The following is a 25,269-nucleotide window of genomic DNA, read 5'->3' as shown; positions in this document are numbered from 1 at the left end:
TTGCGTTTGAAGGTAGACATAAGTCCATCAAATTCAACCTATAAACTAATATGTTGATCCAGAAGAAGGCAAAAACCCCATGAGGCAAAAATTCCTTGCCAACATAAGGCAATCATACTAGTTCCCTACATCAACGTTCCATCACAAAATCTAGTGCCCATAACCTGTAATATATTTTTCAAGAAAGGCATCCAGGCCCTCCTTGTATTTAGTGGAGTGGTTAAAGCGCACCTGTCAGCAGGATTGTGCGCAGTAAACCATATACACTGTCAGGTATATATTCTGTCAGGTGTATAATCTTTATTTTCAGTTAGGCTATGTGCCCATGATACAGAAATGCTCAGGATTTTTTCCTGAGCGTTTCTGCATCTCCCCTGGCAGAAAAAAATGCATGCGGATTGTACATGCAGATTGTACATGCGGATTGTACATGCGTTTTCCTGCCAAGGACATGCGGAAATGGAGCGTTATTCACTGACATTTCCGCATGCGGATTGACAAGCGCTTTCCAAGCGATTAGCATCACTTGGAAAGTGCTTGTGACAACTAAGTCACACTATATAAATCCATGCAAACTGCATGGATTTATATAGTGTGACCCGAGAGAGTGGTTAAAAATAAAAAAATAAATATATACTTACCCTCCGATGGCCCGCGCTGGCTTGCTTCGCTCAGTGCCGGCAGCGATGGATTGAAAGACCTGCCGATGTCAGCGTCGCATGACCCGTCACATGACTCTGATGTCAGCGCAGGTCCTTCATTCCATCGCGAAGTGTCGGGAAGCAAGTAGGAGCGCTGCGTGGGCCGCCGGAAGGTAAATATACATTTATTTTTTATTTTATTCTATTTTTACAGCTTTTTTAATGGTACCTGGGTGTGGATGAGACTCTCCTCTCCTCTACACCCGGGTACCATCCGCACATTAGAACGCACCAATTACGCAAGTACAGATGCAGTCTTGCGGAATTGGCGCGTTCTAATGCAAGTCAATGGTGGCGAAAACGCAGCATTTCCGCAAAATAATTGGTAGTGCCGCGTTTTTTTCCGCAATGATAATCCGCAGCGGAAATTTCCGCAGCATGTGCACAGCACATGCGGATTATCATTGGGGAACATTGCTGCCCTTCTACCATGCGTTTTTAATGCGTTTCCGCAGCTGCAAAAACGCTGCAGAAACGCATTAAAAACGCATCGTGGGCACACAGCCTTAAAGAGATTCTTGTGCTTTGGGGAGGGGCATTAGGTGGTGCTCTGATTATGTATTCCTATGTCTGCCTTCTGACAAGTCACTGTGCTTTCAGGGGCCTGCCTACTATTTTAAATACTGCGTGTGTAATTGTGTCCCCAACCTGAAATTTACATGCAGCAAAATGGCCCCCGCCGCCCGCGCATGCGCAGTAGCATCTCTCCATTGCAGAGAGATGCTACTGCGCTAGTGCGGCCAGAGGCGCCATATTGCTGCAGGCAAACTTCTTTTTCCTCCAGCAAAATGGCGCCGCTAGCAGCGCTTGCACAGTAGTGTCTATTGGGAAGCGTTTGTTGCTACTGCGCATGCACGGGTGCCATTTTGCTGGAGGAAAAAGATTTTTTCCTGAAACAATATGGTGCCTCCGGCCGCGCTTGTGCAGTAGCATCTCTCTGCAATCGAGAGATGCTACTGTGCATGTGCGGGCAGCGGGGGCAATTTTGCTGCATGTAAATTTCATGTTTGGCACACAAATTACACAGGCAGTATTTAAAATAGTAGGCAGGTCACTGAAGGCACAGTGACCTGTCAGAAGGCAGACATAGGAATACATAAGCAGAGCACCAGTTACACCCCCTCCCCAAAGGCCGAGGCAGGAGAATCTCATTAACTGAAAATAAAGATTATAAAAGAACCACAGGACGGATTTCCTCAAGCAAGGTATCATATTAAGTAGTATAACAACGCCCACCTGACAGTGTATGTAGTTTACTGCGCACAATCCTGCTGACAGATGCGCTTTAAGTCTATTATTGCTGATTTGTAGGTTATGTTTAAATATAAATATCCTGCTGAGCAGCAGTTAAAAGGAGCTTCTAAAGGAGCATGAACTGGGCACTGAAACAGCACTGAGAGAGAAGGAAGCAAAATAGCGTAATTATGTATATTACAAAAATTCATAACTTTGGAATGTCTAGAGAATAATTAAATATGAAGAAGTTTAGTTACTCTTTAATGACAGGTAGAGCAAGAATGAAGTAGGCAATAACTTGGGTGTGTGACGCTCACAGCCCTCCCTGGGAGATGGGGAACTCAGAGCCGGGTCAGATGTTGGGGGAGCAGTCGTGGCCTGGACCCGCTCCGTGCCCAGGGCCGTCACATAAAAGTAATGGGCTTACAGGGTTGAGTGGTTCTTATCGACTACGCCACCTGTGGTACCTGGTGAAGGCCACCAGTGCTGCTGCAGTCCTCTGAGGCGGGATGTTGTGGCAGCCGACGTTGATACTACTCCCCACAGGCGGAGCAGGGCCTCAGGGCAGAGACGAGGATGGAGGGAGTTGTAGTGTAGGAGGTCTGGTGCTGCGTGGTGCGGTGCAGTGCAGAAATAAAGAGTCCGGAGGCCATAGGGGTTGACTTTCCGGGTTTTTACTCACGTTGGAGAGTACAGCTGCAAGGCTTCTCCCTGCTCCTCACGGAGTTCTGCGGTCACCAGGGACGGGGTCCGACAACCTCCAAGTAATTCAAGTGCTTAATCAGGACCCCACACCAGAGTGTTCCTAGACTTCAGACTGAGTCCTCTCCTGTCTGTGTGTGTAGATAGGCCGGGTCTCCCTCTGGACTAAGCTCAGAAACAGGGTACGGGTGGCAGCTCCGCTCCTTCCGTTACCGGGTGGGATCCTCTGGGCCTGCCGGGCTTCCCTGACTAGGACGTAGAGTAGCAAAGTCAGGTGTCGGGGGCCGGTACCCCTTTTGCAGCAGGAATCCCTCTGACTAGGCCAGAGCAGCGAGGACAGGTGGCGTTTACCGCTCCGTCTGCATCCCCCTGGGATCCTTTTGCGGTGGAGCTACACTCCTAAGCTCCAGGCCTTCTTGGATATGGTCCTTGACCGGGTTGAGACATACGTTAACTCCAACCTGCCCCTCGACTCAAGGCCAGGGTACGAGGGCCGTGTCTCCATCCGCTGCAGGTTCACCCAGAAGCCACGCTCAGGGATGGACATCACAATCAAAGAACCATGAGCCCAAGATGGCTGTTTATTAAATATGAAATATTAAGTGTAACTAAATGTGCATCCTCCACCCTCACCCACTACATGGTTCCCACTATCTCTTGGTTTCCCAGTCTCCCATTTTTCCCAGTAGGGGCAGCACACTAGTGCCTACTAGCCCCCTCTGGTGGGAGAAGTGTGGTGTTAGATGTGGAGGTGGGGTCCTGACCATTGCACCATTCTTACCTCGAAGGAGGAACACCACACCCCATTGAAGAGGTGCAGCATCCCTGTGGCGGTCGAACCCTCAGGGGCGCCACAGGTAAATTTTGGGAAGGATTTGAGTTGCCATCTGGCCAGTAAATCAGTATATAACCATAAAATTGCATGCTGTAGATTTAATATGCAAATTGCCTCTTCAGAGAGGAATAGAAATAGAACTCTAGCACCACCTATTTGAAGTAGCAATCCTAAAAGTCAATATCGACCCTTTAGCGAGCCTTACCATATGACTTAGGATAAAAGTCAAACCTGAATCTCAATTTGGCTTTTATCCTAAGTCATATGGCATGGCTTGTTAAATGGTTTATATTGAGTTTTAGGATTGCTACTTCCAATAGGTGGCACTAGAGTTCTGGTCCTCTTCCTCTCTGAAGAGGCAATTTGCATATTTAATTTCCAAGAGGAGCATTGCATGGTGTATGTAAGTGTCACGGGTGTGTCGCCACGAAGATCGTCACGATTACACAGCCTGACTTCTCGCAGCTGACTTTTTAGTGCTTTGTGCTTTTCGGCAGTGAGGGAGTTAATTCTCTCTCTCTCTGTGCTAGACGAGGTCCAGCCTCGCCCAGCTGCAATCAATGCTGCTGTAGTGAGACTCCTTCAAATGCCTGCTGGTCTGTTTGGGAAGTGTCGGTGAAAGCATTTCATGCAGACTAACAGAGCGGATCATGGTATTTGGAGTTTCTGAGATAAGTGTATTTGGAGTGTTTTTTCCCTTCCTCGCTTTATCATTTATCTCCTTTCCCGTTGGTGTTCCCTCTGTTGTAGTTGTGTAGTTTTTGTATGCAAGGTGGTTTTGGTTTTTCCCTTGTACTGTCTCGTTCGTCTAAGTACTGTGTGTGGGCATATGATTACTTGTCCCCTTTTGTTGTGATCGGGGTCCTTCTCAGGACTAGATTACTTAGGTGCAGGGATCCTCAGGAGGTAGGGGTTACGCTGGCGGCCTGGACCTCTGTACCTTTAACAGTACCTCCAGGTTGAGGGATTAGTCAGGGCCCCAGCTTAGGGTCAGCTTAGGCCCCCTACCTCCAGTATACAGAGACAGCGTGACATTTTCACCGACCCACTTAGTTTTTCTCCAGCTACCATGGATCCAGTAGCCGGTCTAGCTCGACAGTTGCAGAGTTTGTCCATGGAGCTGGCGGACGTTAGGTCCAAGGTTTTGCATCCTCAGGAGCAAGCCGGACCAGAACCTAAAGTAGCTCTCCCTGACAGGTTCACTGGGGGCGGGACAAGTTTTTTGTTTTCCGGGAGGCATGCAAGTTGTACTTTCGGCTGCGGCCTCGGTCATCGGGGAGTGAAGAACAAAGGGTGGGAATTGTCATCTCGCTCCTACAAGGGGACCCACAATCTTGGGCGTTATCTCTTCCCCCGGGCTCCCCGGCTCTCCAGTCAGTGGATAGGTTTTTCGCTGCTCTGGGACTCGTATATGATGACCCAGATCGGATCTCCCTTGCTGAGTCTAAGTTAAGTAGGATCCAGCAGGGAGATCGTCCGGCGGAGGAATTCTGTTCGGAGTTCCGTAGGTGGGCCACGGACACCCAGTGGAATGACCCGGCTCTTAGGAGCCAGTTTTGTCAAGGTTTATCCGACAAATTACAGGATGTGTTGGCACAGTATGACTCTCCCGCGTCACTGGAAGCCGCTATGGCCCTTGCTATTCGCGTTGACAGACGGCTTCGGGAGAGGTGCGGGATAACTCTACCCCCTGTGATGACTCCACCTCCTACAAGGTCCCCTCATATGGTGGTTCCCCTGGTCAGTCCAGAGGAGCCTATGCAATTAGGAGGGACATCATTTCGGGGGAGGGGACCGGTGGTGCGCCATAAGACAGGAAGGTGTTTCTTCTGCGGGAGAAAGGGACATTTTATTGGGGGGTGTCCATCCCGTCCCTTGCAGAGTGAAGAGTCGTCGGAAAACTGTTGATCCCAGGTTGTGTGGTGGACGGCAATCTGGGAGTAGGTATTTCGTCCCTAGGTTCGTCTCAGTTTCTCGTACCGGCGGAGGTGGTGGTGGGTACGAGAACTGAGAGGATATCTGTTCTTCTGGATAGTGGGGCCAGGGCTAATCTGGTTGATGCTCGGTTTGCCCGGGTTCAAGGTATGCGATTGAGTGAGTTGGCTAAACCCATCCCCATATTCTCGATCGATGCCAGGCCTCTCGGTCAGGGAAGTTTTTTGCAAGCTGTGCATGACGTAAAACTTCAAGTGGGGGCGATACATAAAGAACTGTTGTCTTGCTACGTGTTGGAGGGTCTTCCCACTCCTATAGTGTTGGGCCTTCCTTGGTTAACTAAGCATAACCCGGTTATTAATTGGCAAACCAGAGAGATAAGCCAATGGAGTAAATTCTGTAATAAAAACTGCATGAACACGGTCATCGGTGCGGTTACTCCTTGGGTCTTACCTCCATTTCTGGCGGACTTTGAGGATGTATTCTCGGAGAAAGGGTGTCAGGAACTACCTCCTCATCGCGAGTATGACTGTTCTGTAAAACTGCTCCCTGAGGCCAAGCTACCTAAAGCTAGGTTGTATAACCTTTCTGGTCCTGAGAGGCAGGCCATGAAGGATTATATTTCAGAAAGTCTGGCTAAGGGGCATATTAGACCTTCATCTTCACCGGTGACTGCGGGGTTCTTCTTTGTTAAGAAGAAAGATGGAGGCCTACGCCCTTGCCTGGATTTCCGTGAACTTAATCGGATTACGGTCCGAGATCCGTATCCGCTCCCACTTATTCCCGATCTCTTTAATCAGATCGTGGGCGCCAAATGGTTCTCTAAGTTGGATCTCAGGGGGGCGTATAATCTGATTAGGATGAAGGAGGGGGATGAGTGGAAGACGGCGTTTAACACTCCGGAGGGGCATTATGAGAACCTTGTCATGCCATTCGGTCTGACTAATGCCCCGGCGGTGTTCCAACACTTTGTTAATGACATTTTTCGCCGCCTGGTGGGACAGTTTGTTGTCATATATCTGGATGATATCTTAATTTACTCGCCGGATCTGGTGTCTCATCAGGAGCACGTTAGGCAGGTGTTACAGATCTTGCGGGATAATAAACTGTATGCCAAATGGGAAAAGTGTGTGTTCGCCGTACAGGAACTCCAGTTTTTAGGCTTCCTGGTTTCAGCGTCCGGTTTTCGTATGGACCCTGGGAAAGTGCGGGCAGTTCTTGAGTGGGATCGGCCAGAGAATCTTAAGGCACTACAACGTTTCCTGGGGTTTGCTAATTATTACCGGAAGTTCATTCGTAATTTCTCGTCCATGGTTAAGCCTCTCACAGACATGACTAAAAAGGGGACGGATTTTTCTAGGTGGTCTGACAAGGCTTGTCAAGCATTCTCCTCCTTGAAAAAATGTTTTGCCTCGGCACCCATACTCATTCAACCTGATGCGTCACAGCCATTCATTGTAGAGGTAGACGCTTCCGAGGTAGGGGTGGGAGCAGTATTGTCACAGGGTTCGTCCCCTGGTAAGTGGCATCCGTGCGCCTTTTTCTCTAAAAAATTGTCGTCCGCTGAGAGGAATTACGATGTCGGCAATAGGGAACTCTTGGCCATTAAGTTAGCTTTTGAGGAGTGGCGCCATTTTTTTGGAGGGGGCAGTCCATCCGGTCACCGTCATCACCGATCACAAGAACCTGCTATATCTGGAGTCCGTGAAACGTCTGAATCCCAGACAAGCTAGGTGGTCATTGTTTTTTACCAGGTTTAATTTTGTCGTTACATATCGTCCTGGGTCAAAAAATGTAAAGGCGGATGCCTTATCTCGTAGTTTCCCTGGGGCCGGGAATACGGACGACCCGATTCCTATCCTTCAGGAGGGGGTGGTGGTTTCGGCAGTATGCTCTGAGCTGGAGGAGGAGGTATTGGAGGCTCAGGGGGACGCCCCTGTTGGACCTCCGGGGAGACTGTTTGTTCCAGATCAGTTGCGACAAAAGGTGATCGAGGCACACCATAACTCAGTTTTTGCAGGACACCCGGGGAGTAAAGCAACTGTGGATCTCCTCTCGCGTCGGTTTTGGTGGCCTAACTTACATAAGGAGGTGGTAACTTTTGTCGCGTCCTGTGGGGTTTGTGCGCGCTCTAAGACCTCACATACCCGTCCGTCTGGGGCCCTCTTACCTTTGAAGATCCCGGAGCGTCCTTGGACTCATCTGTCTATGGACTTTATTACGGACCTCCCTCCGTCTTCGGGTAAAACGGTCATACTCGTTGTAGTGGACAGGTTCAGCAAGATGGCACATTTTATCGCTCTTCCGGCTCTCCCTAATGCTAAAACTCTTGCGCAGGTGTTCATTGGGGAGATTGTGAGGCTTCACGGGGTACCCTCCGAGGTGGTGTCTGATCGGGGGTCTCAGTTTGTGTCCAAGTTCTGGAAGGCGTTTTGTGCACGGCGGGGGATGCATTTGTCATTCTCATCGGCTTTTCATCCTCAGACCAATGGTCAGACGGAACGTATGAACCAGAGCTTGGAGACATATCTCCGGTGTTTTGTGTCAGAGAACCAGGAGGACTGGGCTTCTTTCTTACCTCTGGCAGAGTTTGCTCTTAATAATAGGCGGAGCGAGTCCACTGGTAAGTCCCCGTTTTTTGGGGCATATGGTTTTCACCCCCAGTTTTGTACTTTCAGTAGGGGGGGCTCTTCGGGGGTTCCTGAGGAGGAACGATTTTCCTCATCACTCGCTTCAGTATGGAGAGGGGTGCTGAAGAATCTGAATACTATGGGGAACCGATACAAACGTATGGCTGATAGGAGGAGAGTGTCTGGTCCGGACCTAAGTGTGAACGATCGGGTATGGTTGTCTACCAGGAATATTAAACTTAAGGTTCCCTCCTGGAAACTGGGTCCCAGGTTCATCGGGCCGTACAGAATCAGTTCTATTATTAATCCGGTGGCATTCCGTCTTGACCTCCCCCCTACGTTTAAAATTCACAACGTGTTCCACAGATCGTTGCTTAAGAGGTATGTGGCGCCGGTGGTACCGTCACCTTTACCTCTCCCTCCAGTGGTGGTCAATGGTAACTTGGAGTTCCAGGTATCGAGGGTCATCGATTCACGCTTTAATCGCCGGTCCCTTCAGTACCTGGTTCATTGGAAAGGGTATGGTCCTGAGGAGAGGATGTGGGTTCCTGCGTCGGATATTAACACAGACCGATTAGTTCGGGCCTTCCACACGACTCACCCGGATAAACCTGGCCCTGAGGGTCCGGAGGCCCCTCGTAGAAGGGGGGGTACTGTCACGGGTGTGTCGCCACGAAGATCGTCACGATTACACAGCCTGACTTCTCGCAGCTGACTTTTTGGTGCTTTGTGTTTTTCGGCAGTGAGGGAGTTAATTCTCTCTCTCTCTGAGCTAGACGAGGTCCAGCCTCGCCCAGCTGCAATCAATGCTGCTGTAGTGAGACTCCTTCAAATGCCTGCTGGTCTGTTTGGGAAGTGTCGGTGAAAGCATTTCATGCAGACTAACAGAGCGGATCGTGGTATTTGGAGTTTCTGAGATAAGTGTATTTGGAGTGTTTTTTCCCTTCCTCGCTTTATCATTTATCTCCTTTCCCGTTGGTGTTCCCTCTGTTGTAGTTGTGTAGTTTTTGTATGCAAGGTGGTTTTGGTTTTTCCCTTGTACTGTCTCGTTCGTCTAAGTACTGTGTGTGGGCATATGATTACTTGTCCCCTTTTGTTGTGATCGGGGTCCTTCTCAGGACTAGATTACTTAGGTGCAGGGATCCTCAGGAGGTAGGGGTTACGCTGGCGGCCTGGACCTCTGTACCTTTAACAGTACCTCCAGGTTGAGGGATTAGTCAGGGCCCCAGCTTAGGGTCAGCTTAGGCCCCCTACCTCCAGTATACAGAGACAGCGTGACAGTAAGTCCCCTCATTCTGGCATGCCAGGCTTGGCTTGTCACTCTCCACAAGAAGAAACGTAACCCCTTAGATCTCGTGCTTTGAAATTGATAGTACCCTCTGCAGCATGTAGATGCAATTCCATAAAGGAAAATCCAGAAAAAAAATGTACTTCTTAAATTACCCTTGTGCACATAACCTAACACCTCAACACAAAATGACGTATTTGTACGTGGAGAGGGATTGGGAGCTGAGCTCTCTCCATACTTGTCTCGTCTGTGTTACATAGTTATCTGTCTCCAGTTGCAGCGCTGGAGCTGAGCTTCAGTTGTTGCTGATAAGTATTTAAATGTTGCTGTCAATCTCTGACAGTGTCACATAAATGGCACAGTTACTGGTGCTCGCTAGCACTGGCTCTCAGTGATCGCGGGGAACTGATGGGCTATCATGTCAGCCGGGGACCTGCTATAGGTCCTCATTACTTCCATATTAGTACTCGGGTGAAGCTAAGCCAATAACTTCATAGGAGACCACAATTTTCAACTACATACTGCTACACTATAGTGTAGATTGCAAGTTCAATAGGACTAAAAAATAAAATAAATGAAACAACCGTGTTTGAAATCACAATAATGGTTTAACTATCTATTCATGAATTTAATGTAAAAACTGCAGAAAAACTTACCTCCATGAACATCCCTTAATTTGGGTTCAGATCTAGAAAAAACTGAACAATTTTTCAGCATGGTGTTGTATGTCGTTTTTCATGTTCATATGTTGTTATGTTCAATTGAGACATCCATAGGGCATAAATTTTATACATCAATGATTAACAAAATATTTCCTATATAATCTTTGCAATGGATTCGTTAAAATAGATGCCATATGGATGGTTTCCATATGGCATCCAGTTTTTTTTACACACACTTTGAGTTCTCTGGGCATGTCACCCCCACAAAATGAACTAGTACGTGCTGCAATTTTTTCACACAGACATTCGGACCATATTACAAAAAGGCTCATCTGAAGTAGTCTGTTCAATAACAGCGCTGTCCATGTGTTATGCATTTTGCACACAGACAGCATGATGATGCAAGAAATGAATACTTGATGAGCCCTTATGGTGGAATCACACTACGTATGTAAGTACTTTTTATTTTGCATTCCCTTTGAACCCACTTCTGGCTGAGGATCAAAAGTGCATTAAATCTGCAGGGCCGTTTTTGCAAAAACGCTGGACAGTCTGTGATGCTGCATATTGCCCTATAGGTAAGAGGGATCCATGCCACAACTCAAAAAGGACAGAAGGATCCATTGGCTCAAAATAAATTACTGATGGATTCATACAATAAGAAATAAGCTCTATTACAAGCTATCACTTTGATAAATCAGCTATTTATCAGCATGGCCTCTTACTGTCAGAATCATTTTTTCAAGAAAAAAAACGAAACGCTAAAATAGTTTTTTTTGGCCATTGTAATAAAATGCAATAAGAGGCGATCAACATCAATATCATATCTAGCCCAAAATTTAATCAATAAAAACCATCAGCTCAGGGCGTAAAAAATAAGCCATCACAAAAAAATTGAAACGCTACGGTCTCTGAAAATGGCGACAAACATAAAAACTTTTATTCATACAACTTTTTGAATTTTTTTTCACCACTTAAAAAAGAACCTATACACAGTTTTCCAGTACACTATATGGTCAAATCAATGGTGCCGTTCAAAAGTACACCTTGTCCTGCAAAAATCAAGCCCTAATACAGCTATATTCACGGAAAAATAAAAAAATTATTGGGAAGGGGAGGAAAAAAAACAAAAACGGAAAATGGCCATGGCATGAAGGGGTTAAGAAGATGCATGAAATTCATTTTTCAAAACGAAAACTAGGTATAAATAAAGCTTAAACAATATTTTCACTTATTTACAAACCTCTCTTTATGTCTTCAGGTCTATTTTGCTCCCATAATTTCCCTGAAATAGAGAAGGAAAAAAACACTTAAAAGTCTATGGCATTAAAATTTCATCCCAACCAAACATCTGATCAGTTCATAAATCGGAAATTCTGTTCTTGGCCTCTTGCCTCTAAGGAGGGTGCACTGGGAAATCCCGATTTGTTGGAGCTAATGAATGGACTGTTTCCTTTATTGAGCATAGTGAGGCTGAAACACTGGGTTATAACGTTTCTAGGTGTGAGAAGACAGATATCAGCGCAGAGTACAGCCAATAGAAGAGCTCCATTTAGAGCAAGTGCAAACTTACTGTATTAGGTGCTGAAAGTCTAAGTAATAATCAGTGCACACAATATCTTTTTCGATTTTCTAGATATAGCTTAAATAATAAAAAAAAAAAGATGTTGGTGGCGGAGCTGCTGAAAGAACAATGGCAAAACCACCAGCAAAGCAACTTGTGGAAATAGACCCCAGCTTTTTCCTGAAGCATCTTCGCCTAGAAAAACCTTGGCGGGTGTGTTGGCGTCATAAAAATCTTGTGTGCACATCCTCCCCTTTGCGCTGGAACCTTAGTAACCTGAAGGAGCAAGCTAGTCCTTCTGCAATGAGGTGGGTGAGAGTGAGAAGCTGTAGCTGTGGAAGAGGTGGACTAAACATTAGGGAGGCATGATTTGGAGGCCTTTGTGGAGCTGATCAAGAGAGTCACCTTCCAATGAGAGTGAGGAGTATTTGTAGCAGAGAACAGAATAGCTGGTTTGTGAAAGGGCCAAGAGAGTGTGGCATGAAGTGAATGGGAAACCTTTAAAGAACCTATGCTTGTCGCAGTCGGCAAGATGGAGTGGTCAGAGTTGCTCACCATAAAAGAGTAAGAAGATCTCTGGGGTGATATCCTGAAGCCAAGGGTTGAAGGAAATATGATAGTGGGTGTAGAAGTTGAAGCTACAGCAAAAAGTCGTTTAGATAGAAGGGAATGAAGGGGACCAATGAGTTTTGGCAGATCAAGAAGCGATGTGAGAATGCTGAACCACAATTCTATGAGGCAGAGGTGAGCTCATAAAAGAAGGAGGTTTGGAGCAATTTTGAGAGTGAGAGTGTTGATAGTCCAAACTCCTGAAGTTTTGAGCAAGTTTATCCCTCAGCTCTGAGGTAGGGAAGACAGAAAGAATGTGAAAGTATTGGATAAGATGTGTGAAGACATAACATGAGGCCTACGTGAAGCTAAGCAGAGGGTTGACCTTTGAGAGGAAAATAATCTGGCTGCTTAGCCAAGTGGGACCGGAAGATTGTGTTACGGAGAAAAGAGGGATCCACTTGAGAACCCTTCCTAGATACTAAATGGAGGACAACTAAAGATTCGGTGCACATGTGTCATGGGCTTGTCTTATACAGATCATTAATAGGGCTCACACATAAAGGTACGTGTGACCATAACTGTACCTCTGTATGCTTCTGATTTTACACACAGGTATACATATTTCTTTTTTCTGCAGGTATCAGAAGGGCCGGACTGGGACAAAAAAGCAGCCCTGCCATACAAACCCCACCAGCCCACATACTTTAACACTCACCTCCTCCGATCACTGAATCTTGCTATACTTTGTCATGCCCCTAAAAACTCTCTTAAAGAAATTATTTGACGAGCCACATGTGAATGGCGTAGCCGTGCACATGATCCACCACAGTTCCATTTACATGGTGCTCTACAGAGCTCCTGTTCTTGGGATCATGGGGGTTCCAGTGATCGGACCTCAGCAATTGGAAAGTTCTCAGGATAGGGGATTACTTGGGATATTCCATTTAAACGAGTTCTCCAATATATATTTTTCCCATAGGAATATTGAAGATAATAAACCAATACTGACCCTCCGAAAGTCCAATGTCGCCTCTCCGACAAAAGGACAGGAGAAGTGGTAATGTGCAGTGTATATACACACGGGGTCAAAATTGTTGGTACCGCTCGTTTAATGAAAGAAAAACCCACAATGGTCACAGAAATAACTTGAATCTGCCAATAGTAATAATAAATTAAAATCTTTGAAAATGAACAAATGAAAGTCAGACATTGCTTTTCAACCCTGCTTCCACAGAATTTTTTAAAAAAAATTAAACTCATGAAAAAGGCCTGGACAGAAATGATGGTACTCTTAATATTTTGTTGAACAACCTTTTGAGGCAATGACTGCAATCAAACGATTCCTGTAACTGTCAATGAGACTTCTGCACCTCTCGACAGGTATTTTGGCCCACTCCTCATGAGCATCATGAGCAAACTGCTCCAGTTGTCTCATGTTTGAAGGTTGCCTTTTCCAGATGGCTTGTTTCAGCTCTTTCCAAAGATGCTCAATAGGATTAGGTCAGGGCTCACAGAAGGCTACTTCATAATAGTCCAATGTTTTCCTCTTAGCCATTCTTGGGTGTTTTTAGCTATGTGTTTTGGGTCATTATCCTGTTGCAAGACCCATGACCTGCAACTGAGACCAAGCTTTCTGACACTGGGCAGCACATTTCTCTCTAGAATCCCTTGATAGTCTTGAGATTTTAATGTACCCTGCACAGATTCAAGACACCCTGTGCCAGATGCAGCAAAGAATCCCCAGAACATAACAGAGCATCCTCCATGTTTCACAGCAGGGACAGTGTTCTTTTCTTGATATGCTTAATTTTTCCGTCTGTGAACATAGAGCTGATGTGCCTTGCCAAAAACTTCCATTTTTGTCTCATCTGTCCATAGGACATTCTCCCAGTAGCTTTGTGGCTTGTCAACATGTAGTTTGGCAAATTCCAGTCTGGCTTTTTATGATTTTTTTTCAACAATGGTGTTCTCCTTCGTTGTCTCCCATGAAGTCCACTTTGGATCAAACAAAGACAGATGGTGCGATCTGACACTGATGTTCCTTGAGCTTGAAGTTCACCTTTAATCTCTTTAGAAGTTATCCTGGGCTTTTTCGTTACTATTTGTATTATTCATCTCTTTGATTTGTCATCAATTTTCCTACTGCGGCCACCTCCAGGGAGGTTGGCTACAGTCCCATGGATCATAAATTTCTGAATAATATGTGCAACTGTATTCACAGGAACATCAAGCTGCTTGGAGATGGTCTTATAACCTTTACCTTTAACATGCTTGTCTATAATTTTCTTTCTAATCTCCTGAGACAACTCTTTCCTTTGCTTCCTCTGGTCCATGTTGAGTGTGGTACACACCATGTCACCAAACAGCACACTGAGTATGTGTAGCCCTATATACAGGCCCACTGACTGATTACAAGATTGTAGATGTTAGAACCCTCCTGTTTGTTTTTTCCATCTTGTGTTTTGCAGTCACGTGACCATCTGCCTTTATATTCCAGCTCCGCCTTTTTGGCTGTGCTAGACTTCAGTGTTGTTTGACTGTTTTGCTAGCCAGGTGCTTCGGTGCCTATCTCTCAGTTCGCTTGGTTCTTTGGGACCTCTAGTACCTTTTTGTCAGTTTATCTTTTGTTTTCTGCAACAACTTTCTCTGTTCAGGAGGTGTCCCTTTTTCTTCCTGTCCTTAGTTCTTTTAGGGACTCCTTCCCTTTATTCTATAGGTCTTCGTTCAAACTAGCCTAGGACTAGGCGGGTCTGTTTGCTAGGAGCAGGCTGCCCGCTACATCGTAGGGATTCAGCTTAGTCTTACTGTAGGGAAAGCTTTCCCCTTCTTTCCTTAGTTCTTATTGCAGATCATAACAGTAAGTCCAGCCCAAAAAAAAAAAAAAAAATTAAGGAAATATTTATACTGGGATCAGTATGGCTTCCATCCAGGATTTGGCTCAACGCTTGTACGGGTTTACTCTGGAGGTGGCCGAGCTCCAGCAACACGTGAGTAGCTGTTCCGGAGCGCATTTTGTGGAACCCAAGGTAGGACTGCCGGATGTTTTTTATGGTAAACAGGAAGATTTTTTTTCCTTTAAAAATGCTTGTTTGTTATATTTTCGTTTGAGACCAAGGTCCTCTGGGAATGAATCACAGCGCATTGGTTTTATTATGTCACTTTTGCGCAATGAACCACAAGGGTGGGCCTTTTCTCTTCAACCTAATGATCCATGTTTGAGGTCGGTAGAAGAGTTTTTTTCTGCTTTGTCTATTATATGACGATCCTGATCGAATCTCATCTCCTGAGGCAGAACTCAGGCGTTTGAATCAGGGGTGAGATGATGCTGAGATTTAATGCACACACTTTAGAAGGTGGGCTTCTGAAGTCAGATGGAATGATCCTGCTCTGAAATGTCTTTTTCTTGCTGGTCTGAGTGAAAGAGTTAAAGATTTGCTAATTGCATTCCCTGCAACTGAGACTCTGCAGGATGCCATGCAATTAGCTGTTCGTGTGGATAGGATCCTGAGATCTAGGAAGAATGAGGTAAAGACTCCTGTAATGCCAGGTCCTAGTCCCCAGAAAATCTGCTCAGATGGCGGAGAACCGATTGAGGTTGGGGCGATGTCGCTCCGCTCTCAGGAAAGGGACCGGAGGTCCACCGAGGGATTTTGTCTTTATTGTGGTAAAGCTGACCATTTGATTAAGTATTGTGAGCTTTCTTTAAGTAAAGAATAAAAAAGATCAGGTATGCCCGTATAGCTTGTTTATGCTATGCAGGAGTATTTCTTTCAGGGAGTACTACTTTGCAGGAAAATTTGATTGAATTTCAGGTATTTGTGGATTGTGGTTCATCACTTAATGTGATTGATAAAGGGTTTTTGGAAAAACTTAAATTGAGATCCAAACCTTTGTCATCTCCTATTTCTGTGATTGCAATTGATAACACTCCGTTGAAATGTATTACTCACAAGGTTGCTGCATTTCCCCTCACTATCAATGGTCTTCACCAAAAATTTTGGACTTGGTTGTATTAGATAATTTACCCTCTCCGGTCGTTCTAGGATTGCCTTGGTTAAAACTGCACAATCCTTTGCTGGACTGGTCTACTAATACGATTAAGTCTTGGAGTCCGAAATGCTATGATAAATGTTGTAATGTTCGCATTGCGGCTGTGGGAAAAGGAGAATTACCTGTAATTCAAGATATTTGGAGGTTTTTTTCGGAGGAGGAGTCGCAAGTTTTACCTCCTCATAGAGATTATAATTGCGCCATTGAGTTTATTCCGGGAGCTACTCTTCCCAAAGAGTCGCTTGTTTAATCTAACTATCCCTGAAAGAAAGGCCTTGGAGGAGTACATACAGACTAGCCTGGCTGCTGGTCACATTAGACCTTCTAAGTCGCCTGTGGCAGTTGGATTTTTATTTGTGAAAAAAAAAGGACGGGGGTGTGCGTCCGGGTCTGGATTTTCGTGAAATTAATAAGATTACCATACGCAATTCCTACCCATTGCCGTTAATTGCTGACTTGTTTAACCAGTTAGTGGGGGCCAAGTGGTTCTCTAAGATTGATCTCCGGGGGGCATACAATTTGTTACGAGAGAAGGAGGGTGATGAGTGGAAAACTGCTTTTAACACTCCGGTAGATCATTTTGAGAATCTGTTGATGCCTTTCGGTCTTACCAATGCACCTGCATTTTTTCAGAACCTTATTAATGACATCTTGAGACCTTTGACTGGTAAGAATGTGGTTGTGTATTTGGATGACAATTTGATTTATTCACCAGATCTAGAGTCCCATTGGCAGAGTGTACGTGAAGTTTTGCAGTTATTGAGTGATAATTCACTCTTTGCTAAGCTGGAGAAATGTGAGTTCGCTGTGCAGAAAATTAGTTTTTTGGGCTACATTGTCTCCAGCGAGGGCTTTGAGATGGACCCAGTGAATGTTCAGGCTGTGCAGGAATGGCCTAGGCCTATTGGTTTGAAATCTATACAGAGCTTTTTGGGTTTTGCCAATTATTACAGGAAATTCATTAAGAATTTTTCTGTAATTGTTAAGCCTCTAACCGATCTCACCAGGAAAGGTGCGAATACGGTCCAGTGGACTACTGAGGCCATTGAAGCGTTTAAGTATCTCAAAGAGAGGTTCAGTTCAGCCCCTATCCTTATGCAGCCTGATGAGACCAAGCCTTTTTTGGTCGAGGTTGATGCTTCATCGGTGGGGGTCGGAGCAGTTTTGTCTCAGGAGAACAGGGATGGAGTACATCCTTGTGCCTTCTTTTCGAAAAAAATTTCGGAAACCGAATTGAATTATGATGTTGGAAATCAGGAGTTGCTGGCTATTAAACTCGCGTTTGAACATTGGCATCATTTTTTGGAGGGCGCTAGATTTCCTATTCAGGTTTTCACAGATCATAAGAATTTGATCTATCTGGATGCTGCCAAGCGCTTGAATGCCCATCAAGCTAGATGGGCACTTTTTTTCTCGGTTTCATTTTTCTGTTACCTACATCCCTGGTACTAAGAATGTTAAAGCCGATGCTTTATCCGCAGCTTCTCTCCTGCATTCGGTGCCGAGGAGAAGGATAACATTTTACAGAAAGGAGTTGTGGTGGCGGCATTGGACTCTGTTTTAGAGAATGGGATTCTAAAAGCTCAAGATGATGCTCAATCTAACACTCCCCATGGGAGGTTGTTCGTGCATAGAACCTTTAGGAGAGATTTGTTTGTGGAGTGTCATGAGTCTCGCTTGGCAGGTCATCCAGGAAGAGACTTATCAGTCGCAGCTTTTGGCTGCCTGGATGGCAGAAAGAATTCATCAAGTGGGTGCGTCAATGTACGGTGTGTGCTAGGTCAAAGGGTTCACATACTCCTGCTGCGGGGTTGCTTTGCCCTCTGGGGGTTCCTAGTGCACCTTGGACACATCTCACAATGGATTTTATTACTGATCTGCCCGTGTCCGAGGCTTTTACTGTCATCTGGGTGTTTGTGGACCGTTTTAGTAAGATGTGTCATTTGATTCCATTCATTAAGTTGCCCTGCGCTAAGACACTTGCTAAGGCGTTTGTTAAGGAGATTGTCAAGCTTCATGGCGTTCCCACGGATATTGTTTCTGATAGAGGACCTCAGTTTGTGGCTCATTTTTGGCGTGCTTTTTGTGACAGGTTGGGAGTCCATTTGTCATTTTCGTCTGGGTATCATCCTTAGTCTAATGGACAGACTGAAAGAAAGAACCAGGATGTAGAACAGTTTTTGCGATGTTTTGTGGCGGACAATCAAGAGGTGTGGTCTGAGTTTCTGCCTCTCGCAGAATTTGCTCTTAACAATCATACATCCTCCTCAGCTGGGTGTTCTCCTTTTTTTGGTGTACTGGGAGACATCGGTCTTTTGGTTCGTTCTCCAAATTGGGGTCGGCGGTGCCGGAGGAGGAGAATTTTTCCGGTGATTTGGAGAGAGTTTGGACTAATGTACGTTGCAACCTTCAAGAGGCTAACAAGAAGCCCAAGAAGTATTTTGACAGGAAATGAAAGGAGGTTTTGTTTACTGTGGGTGACATGGTTTGGCTGTCCTCAAGAAACCTACAGTTGAGGATTTCTTCCAAAAAACTGGGTCCTAAATTTGTGAGTCCATTTAAAGTGCTTCAGGTTGTTAACCCGTCTGCGGTTAGGTTGGATGTTCCTACTTCCTGGACGATTAATCCTGTGTTTCATGTTTCCTTGTTGAAAAAGGCGGATGTATCTGATAGGGATGCCACTGTCTCAGTTCCTCCTGTGGTGAAAGACGGCGAATACGAAATTTCACGTATCTTGAATTCTAGATGGCATAGAGGGAGAGTACAGTATCACGTCTCCTGGAAGGGGTACGGTCCCGAAGATAACTCCTGGGTAAGGGCGGATGATGTCTATGCTCCTAGGCTTGTTAGAGCTTTCCACAAGAGGTTTCCGGATAGGCCTGGGCCTGGAGGATCCGGAGGATCCTCTTAAAAGAGGGGGTACTGTTAGAACCCTCCTGTTTGTTTTTTTCATCTTATGTTTTGCGGTCACGTGACCATCTGCCTTTATATTCCAGCTCCGCCTTTTTGGCTGTGCTGGACTTCAGTGTTGTTTGACTGTTTTGCTAGCCAGGTGCTTCGGTGCCTATCTCTCAGTTCGCTTGGTCCTTTGGGACCTCTAGTACCTTTTTGTCAGTTTATCTTTTGTTTTCTTTCAACAACTTTCTCTGTTCAGGTGTCCCTTTTTGTTCCAGTCCTTAGCTCTTTTAGGGACCCTTTCCCTTTATTCTATAGGTCTTCGTTCAGACTAGCCTAGGAATAGAGAAAAACCAAAGACAAGCAAAATACCCAAATAACTGGAAGTAAATGGATAAATCGCAAGTGCATAAAAATAATGATAAATAATAAAGGGTATTTAGTTAACATAATTTTGAGCAAAATAATGTAAAAGCCATCCCGCCACGTCACGGCAACCCTTATGGGACAGTCCTAACTCTAATATTAAAACCTTATCATTTGTCAAGTGACATACATATGGATAAGGGCAGAGAGACTGAACCCTAGTAGAAGCATGGACCTGAGAGGCAGAATGAACCTTTCAGCTCAGACAAAGGGCGGCCACACCCTTATATGCACTGAAACACACTAAACCACAAAGAAAAAACCTGGGAGTCTGAACTGAAATGTAAATTGATGTGCATGCAAAATGTAAATGCATGTTCCCATAAGGCCACTAGACAGAGAAAAACCAAAGACAAGCAAAATACCCAAATAACTGGAAGTAAATGGATAAATCGCAAGTGCATAAAAATAATGATAAATAATAAAGGGTATTTAGTTAACATAATTTTGATCAAAATAATGTAAAAGCCATCCCGTCACATCAGTCTAGGAATAGGCGGGTCTGTTCGCTAGGAACAGGCTGCCCGCTACATCGTAGGGATTCAGCTTAGTCTTACTGTAGGGAAAGCTTTCCCCTTCTTTCCTTAGTTCTTGTTGCAGATCATAACAGTGGACATCTGTGATGCTAATTTGTGGACACAACATGATTTAACATGTCCCTTTTGTCACATTTTCAGGGGTACCATCATTTCTGTACAGGCCTATTTCATGAGTTTAATTTTTTTTTACATTCTGTGGAAGCAGGGTTGAAAAGCAATATCTGACTTTCATTTGTTCATTTTCATAGATTTTTAATTTATTATTACTTTTGTCAGATTCAAGTTATTTCTGTGACCATTGTGGGTTTTTCTTTCATTAAACGAGGGGTACCAACAATTTTGACCACGTGTGTATACATGACAGGAGAAGTGGTACTGTGCAGTGTATATATACAGGAGGAGTGGTACTGTGCAGTGTACAGTGGGTACGGAAAGTATTCAGACCCCTTTAAATTTTTCACTCTTTGTTTCATTGTAGCCATTTAGTAAATTCTAAAAAGTTCATTTTTTTCTCATTAAAGAACACTCTGCACCCCATCTTGACTGAAAAAACAAAAATGTAGACATTTTTGCAAATTTATTAAAATAGAAAAACAAATATCACATAGTCATAAGTATTCAGACCTTTTGCTCAGACACTCATATTTAAGTCACATGCTGTCCATTTCCTTGTGATCCTCCTTGAGATGGTTCTACTCCTTCATTGGATTCCAGCTGTGTTTAATTAAACTGATAGGTGTGTGCCTTTCCAAATCAAGTCCTATCTATATAAGACTTCACAGCAAACAGTGCATGTCAGACCAAATGAGAATCATAAGCTCAAAGGAACTGCCCAAGGAGCTCAGAGACAGAATTGTGGCAAGGCACAGATCTGGCCAAGGTTATAAAAGAATTTCTGCATTACTCAAGGTTCCTAAGAGCACAGTGGCCTCCATAATCCTTAAATGGAAGAAGTTTGGGACCACCAGAAGTCTTCCTAGATCTGGCCTTGAAGAGCCTTGGTGAGAGAGGTAAAGAAGAACCTCAAGATTACTGTGGCTGAGCTCCAGAGATGCAGTAGGGAGATGGGAGAAAGTTCCACAAAGTCAACTATCACTTCAGCCCTCCACCAGTCGAGTCTTTATGGCAGAGTGGCCCAACGGAAGCCTGTTCTCAGTGCAAGACATATGAAAGCACGTATAGAGTTTGCTCAAAAACACATGAAGGACTCCCAGACTATGAGAAATAAGATTCTCTGGTCTGATGAGACAAAGATAGAACTTTTTGGTGATAATTCTAAGCGGTATGTTTGGAGAAAACCAGGCACTGCTCATCACCTGCCCAATACAATCCCAACAGTGAAACATGGTGGTGGCAGCATCATGCTATGGGGGTGTTTTTCAGCTGCAGGGACAGGACGACTAGTTGCAATTGAAGGAAACACGAATATGGCCAAGTACAGAGATATCCTGAATGAAAACCTCTTCCAGAGTGCTCGGGACCTAAGACTTGGCCCAAGGTTCACCTTCCAACAAGACAATGACCCTAAGCATACAGCTAAAATAACAAAGGAGTGTCTTCAGAACAAGTCTGTGACCATTCTTGACTGGCCCAGCCAGAGCCCTGTCCTAAACCCAATTGAGCATCTCTGGAGAGACCTGAAAATGGCTGTCCACCAATGTTCATCATCCAACCTGACAGAACTGGACAGGATCTGCAAGGAAGAATGGCAGAGGATCCCCAAATCCAGGTGTGAAAAACTTGTTGCATCATTCCCAAGAAGACTCATGGCTGTACTAGCTCAAAAGGGTGCTTCTACTCAATACTGAGCAAAGGGTCTGAATACTTATGACCATGTGATATTTCATCTACTCAATACTGAGCAAAGGGTCTGAATACTTATGACCTTGTGATATTTCAGTTTTTCTTTTTTAATAAATTTGCAAAATTTTCTACATTTCTGTTTTTTTTCAGGCAAGATGGGGTGCAGAGTGTACTTTAAGGCTGTGTGCCCACGATGCATTTTTAATGCGTTTCTGCAGCGTTTTTGCAGCTGCGGAAACGCTGCGTAAACGCATTAAAAATGCATGGTAGAAGGGCAGCAATGTTCCCAATGATAATCTGCATGTGCTGTGCACATGCTACGGAAATTTCCGCTGCGGATTACCACTGCGGAAAAAAACGCAGCACTACCAATTATTTTGCGGAAGTGCTGCGTTTTCACCGCCATTGACTTGCATTAGAACGCGCCAATTCCGCAAGACTGCATCTGTACTTGCGTAATTGGCGCTTTCTAATGTGCGGATGGTACCCGGGTGTAGAGGAGAGGAGAGTCTCATCCACACCCGGGTACCATTAAAAAAGTTGTAAAAAAAGAATAAAATAAAAAATAAATATATACTTACCTTCTGGCGGCCCGCGCTGCGCTCCTCCTTGCTTCCCGGCACTTCGCGATGGAATGAAGGACCTTCGCTGACGTCAGAGTCATGTGACGGGTCACCCGACGCGGACGTCGGCAGGACCTTCAATCCATCGCTGCCGGCAGCCGGGACGGTGAAGCAAGACAGCGCGGGCCATCGGAGTGTAAGTATACATTTATTTTTTTATTTTTTTACATTCTCTCGGTCACACTATATAAATCCATGCTGTTTGCATGGATTTATATAGTGTGAACAAGTTGACAAGCACTTTCGAAGTGATGCTAAAATCGCTTGGAAAGCGCTTGTCAACCCACATGTGACTAGCCCAGGGGAATGGGGACGACTCGGTACCCGGGCCTTTGCCTGGCCTTGGGGATGTCGCGGTGGTCGGCTCCCGGGCCCGTACCCTGGGGTCAGCTTTTAAAAGGGTGGTTTGTTAATTATATGAAAGTTCGTGACGCCACCTGTGGTTTCTGGTGAGAATCACCAGCGCTGCGGCAGTCCGCTGAGGCCGGTGATAAGGCAGCTCGATGGTATAGCTCCCGACAGGTGGAGCTAGGCCTCAGGGCAGTATATGAAGAGGGGAATGCAGGACAGGCGAGACCCAGCCGGGTCTGAGCAAGAACAGGGACGGACACGATAGTCACTTCAGTATCTTTTACTGGTGGTAATTCAGGCACATCCCGGAGCACTGTAGGGTGAAGGGTGCATATCCGGATCCTCCCCAATGAGTGGGTGTAGGGCCTCCTGTTTCTTGCCTCTGTGTAGTAAGTTTCTGACCTGCCTGAAGCTAAGCCTAACTTTATCTCTGTCCTGCACCGGCTGACGTTGTGGTAGGGCTTTCTCTTGGAGTGCACGCTCCCAGCTTATGGGCCTATGTGTCTCCTGGCTCTGTTACGTATCAGCTTTCTGGTGATCCTGGGACCTGTAGTTCTCCAGGGATTCCGGTTATGCCTTACTGGGTCGTAGAGATCCCGGTAAGCTCGGACCCGGTGTCCGGTATATGTTTCGGGGTGAGCTGGGTAAGCTTCTCTGCCCCCACTGCTACTCACTTTCCACTCGCCTTCGGCCGCGCTCGGGCCCTCACTAGGCTACTCACACTAACGGCAGCTTGCCGCTCTTCACCGCTCTTACAGGCGTCGGCACACCTTAAGCTCACTTACTTGAGCTCCTGAGTCTAGACTGGGCTTCAGGACCGCTGAAGGCCTAGCTTGCCTTCACAGCTATCCGCGTGCTTCTTCTCACACACAGCTCTTCACTCTCTGTGCACTCCAGACTGGACTGAACTGCCTAGCTCCACCTTTCCTATTTATATCCCTAACGGGCTCCCTCTGGTGGTCTGAGGTGGAAGGTGGAGGTGTGTGAATGCTTATGGGGGCCTCTTGTGGAGGATTCCCTTAATGCACCCCTCTAGGATCTGTGGTACCAAGCGCGGCTGGGCGCCACACATGCGGAAATGCAAGTGAAGAACGCTTCACTTCCGCATGTCCCGGGCAGGAAAACGTATGTACAATCCGCATGCGTTTTTTTCTGCCAGGGAGATGCAGAAACGCTCAGGAAAAATCCTGAGCATTTCTGCATCGTGGGCACATAGCCTAATGAGAAAAAAATGAACTTTTTAGAATTTACCAAATGGCTGCAATGAAACAAAGAGTGAAAAATTTAAGGGGGTCTGAATACTGTCCGTACCCACTGTATATATACAGGACAGGAGAAGTGGTACTGTGCAGTGTATATATACAGGACAGGAGAAGTGGTACTGTGTAGTGTATATATACAGGACAGGAGAAGTGGTACTGTGCAGTATATATATATATACAGGACAGGAGAAGTGGTACTGTGCAGTATATATATAGGACAGAATGAGTCAAAAAATATTAGTGACCTTTTTAGGGGCTGATATATTATATGCATTCTATAAGGGCCATGATATGACTTCTATAAGGGCTATATCATATGACTTATGTAAGGGCTATATCATATAGCCCTTACAGAAGTCATATGATATAGCCCTTATAGAAGTCATAAGATAAAGCCCTTATAGAAGTCATATGATATAGCCCTTATAGAAGTCATATCATACTCCTTATAGAAGTCATATCATATAGCCCTTATAGAAGTAATATCATATAGCCTATGATATGACTTCTATAAGGGCTATGATATGACTTTTATAAGGGGTATGATATGACTTTTATAAGGGGTATAATTAGTGTTGAGCCACCCCCGTAGTGTTCGGGTTCGGTTCGGTTCGTCGAACACCGGGATGTTCGAGGAACTGTTCGTCGAACTGTTCGTCGAACACCTTAGAACACCGTCGAACACCGTTAAAACCAATGGCAGGCAAACAAAAACACATAGAAACACATAGAAAACACCTGCAAAGGTGTCCAAAAGCTGACAAACTGCTCAGAAGACACTCTCTTTAAAAAAGCCGGCCGGCAAATTCAGCAGCTGCATACACCGGTACCCGACAATTTAGACAAGAAGGAATAGAGCATCACACATAGATTAGATAGATAGAAACATGTCAGTCACACATATAAGAAGCACAGTGACAGTGTTGGTTACTGCACTTGTCATTTAGTGTAAAGGATTTATTAAAAAAAATATTAGTGTTTTCATGCACCGTCTCTTTAAAAAAGCCGGCCGGCAATTCAGCATCTGTACCCGACAATTTAGAACAGAAAGAATAGAGCTTCACACATAGATTAGATAGATAGAAACATGTCAGTCACATATATAATAAGTACAGTGATAGTGTTGCTTACTGTACTTGTCATTTAGTGTAAAGGATTTATTTAAAAAAATAATAGTGTTTTCATGCACTGTCTCTTTAAAAAAGCCGGCCGGCA

General features: G+C 45.2%; 1 protein-coding gene across 6 annotated transcripts in view; it reads right to left on the bottom strand.

Annotated features, from left to right (window-relative positions):
* The window catches only part of LOC141273069 (NACHT, LRR and PYD domains-containing protein 3-like), a 120,027-nt gene that overhangs the window by 59,029 nt on the left and 35,729 nt on the right, over positions 1-25,269 (bottom strand). For all 6 annotated transcript variants that reach the window (XM_073684424.1, XM_073684423.1, XM_073684422.1 and 3 more), the window contains one exon: positions 11,233-11,274. In XM_073684424.1, the coding sequence (XP_073540525.1) occupies positions 11,233-11,274 (42 nt within the window). The remainder of the gene's footprint in view (positions 1-11,232; positions 11,275-25,269) is intronic.

The sequence above is a fragment of the Phyllobates terribilis genome, unplaced genomic scaffold (assembly GCF_046119375.1).
Source record: "Phyllobates terribilis strain yellow unplaced genomic scaffold, ASM4611937v1 Scaffold_5__5_contigs__length_657084704, whole genome shotgun sequence".
Classification (NCBI taxonomy): domain Eukaryota; kingdom Metazoa; phylum Chordata; class Amphibia; order Anura; family Dendrobatidae; genus Phyllobates; species Phyllobates terribilis.
The sequence above is the reverse complement of the archived record's forward strand: the minus strand, read 5'-3'. Positions and strand labels throughout refer to the sequence as shown.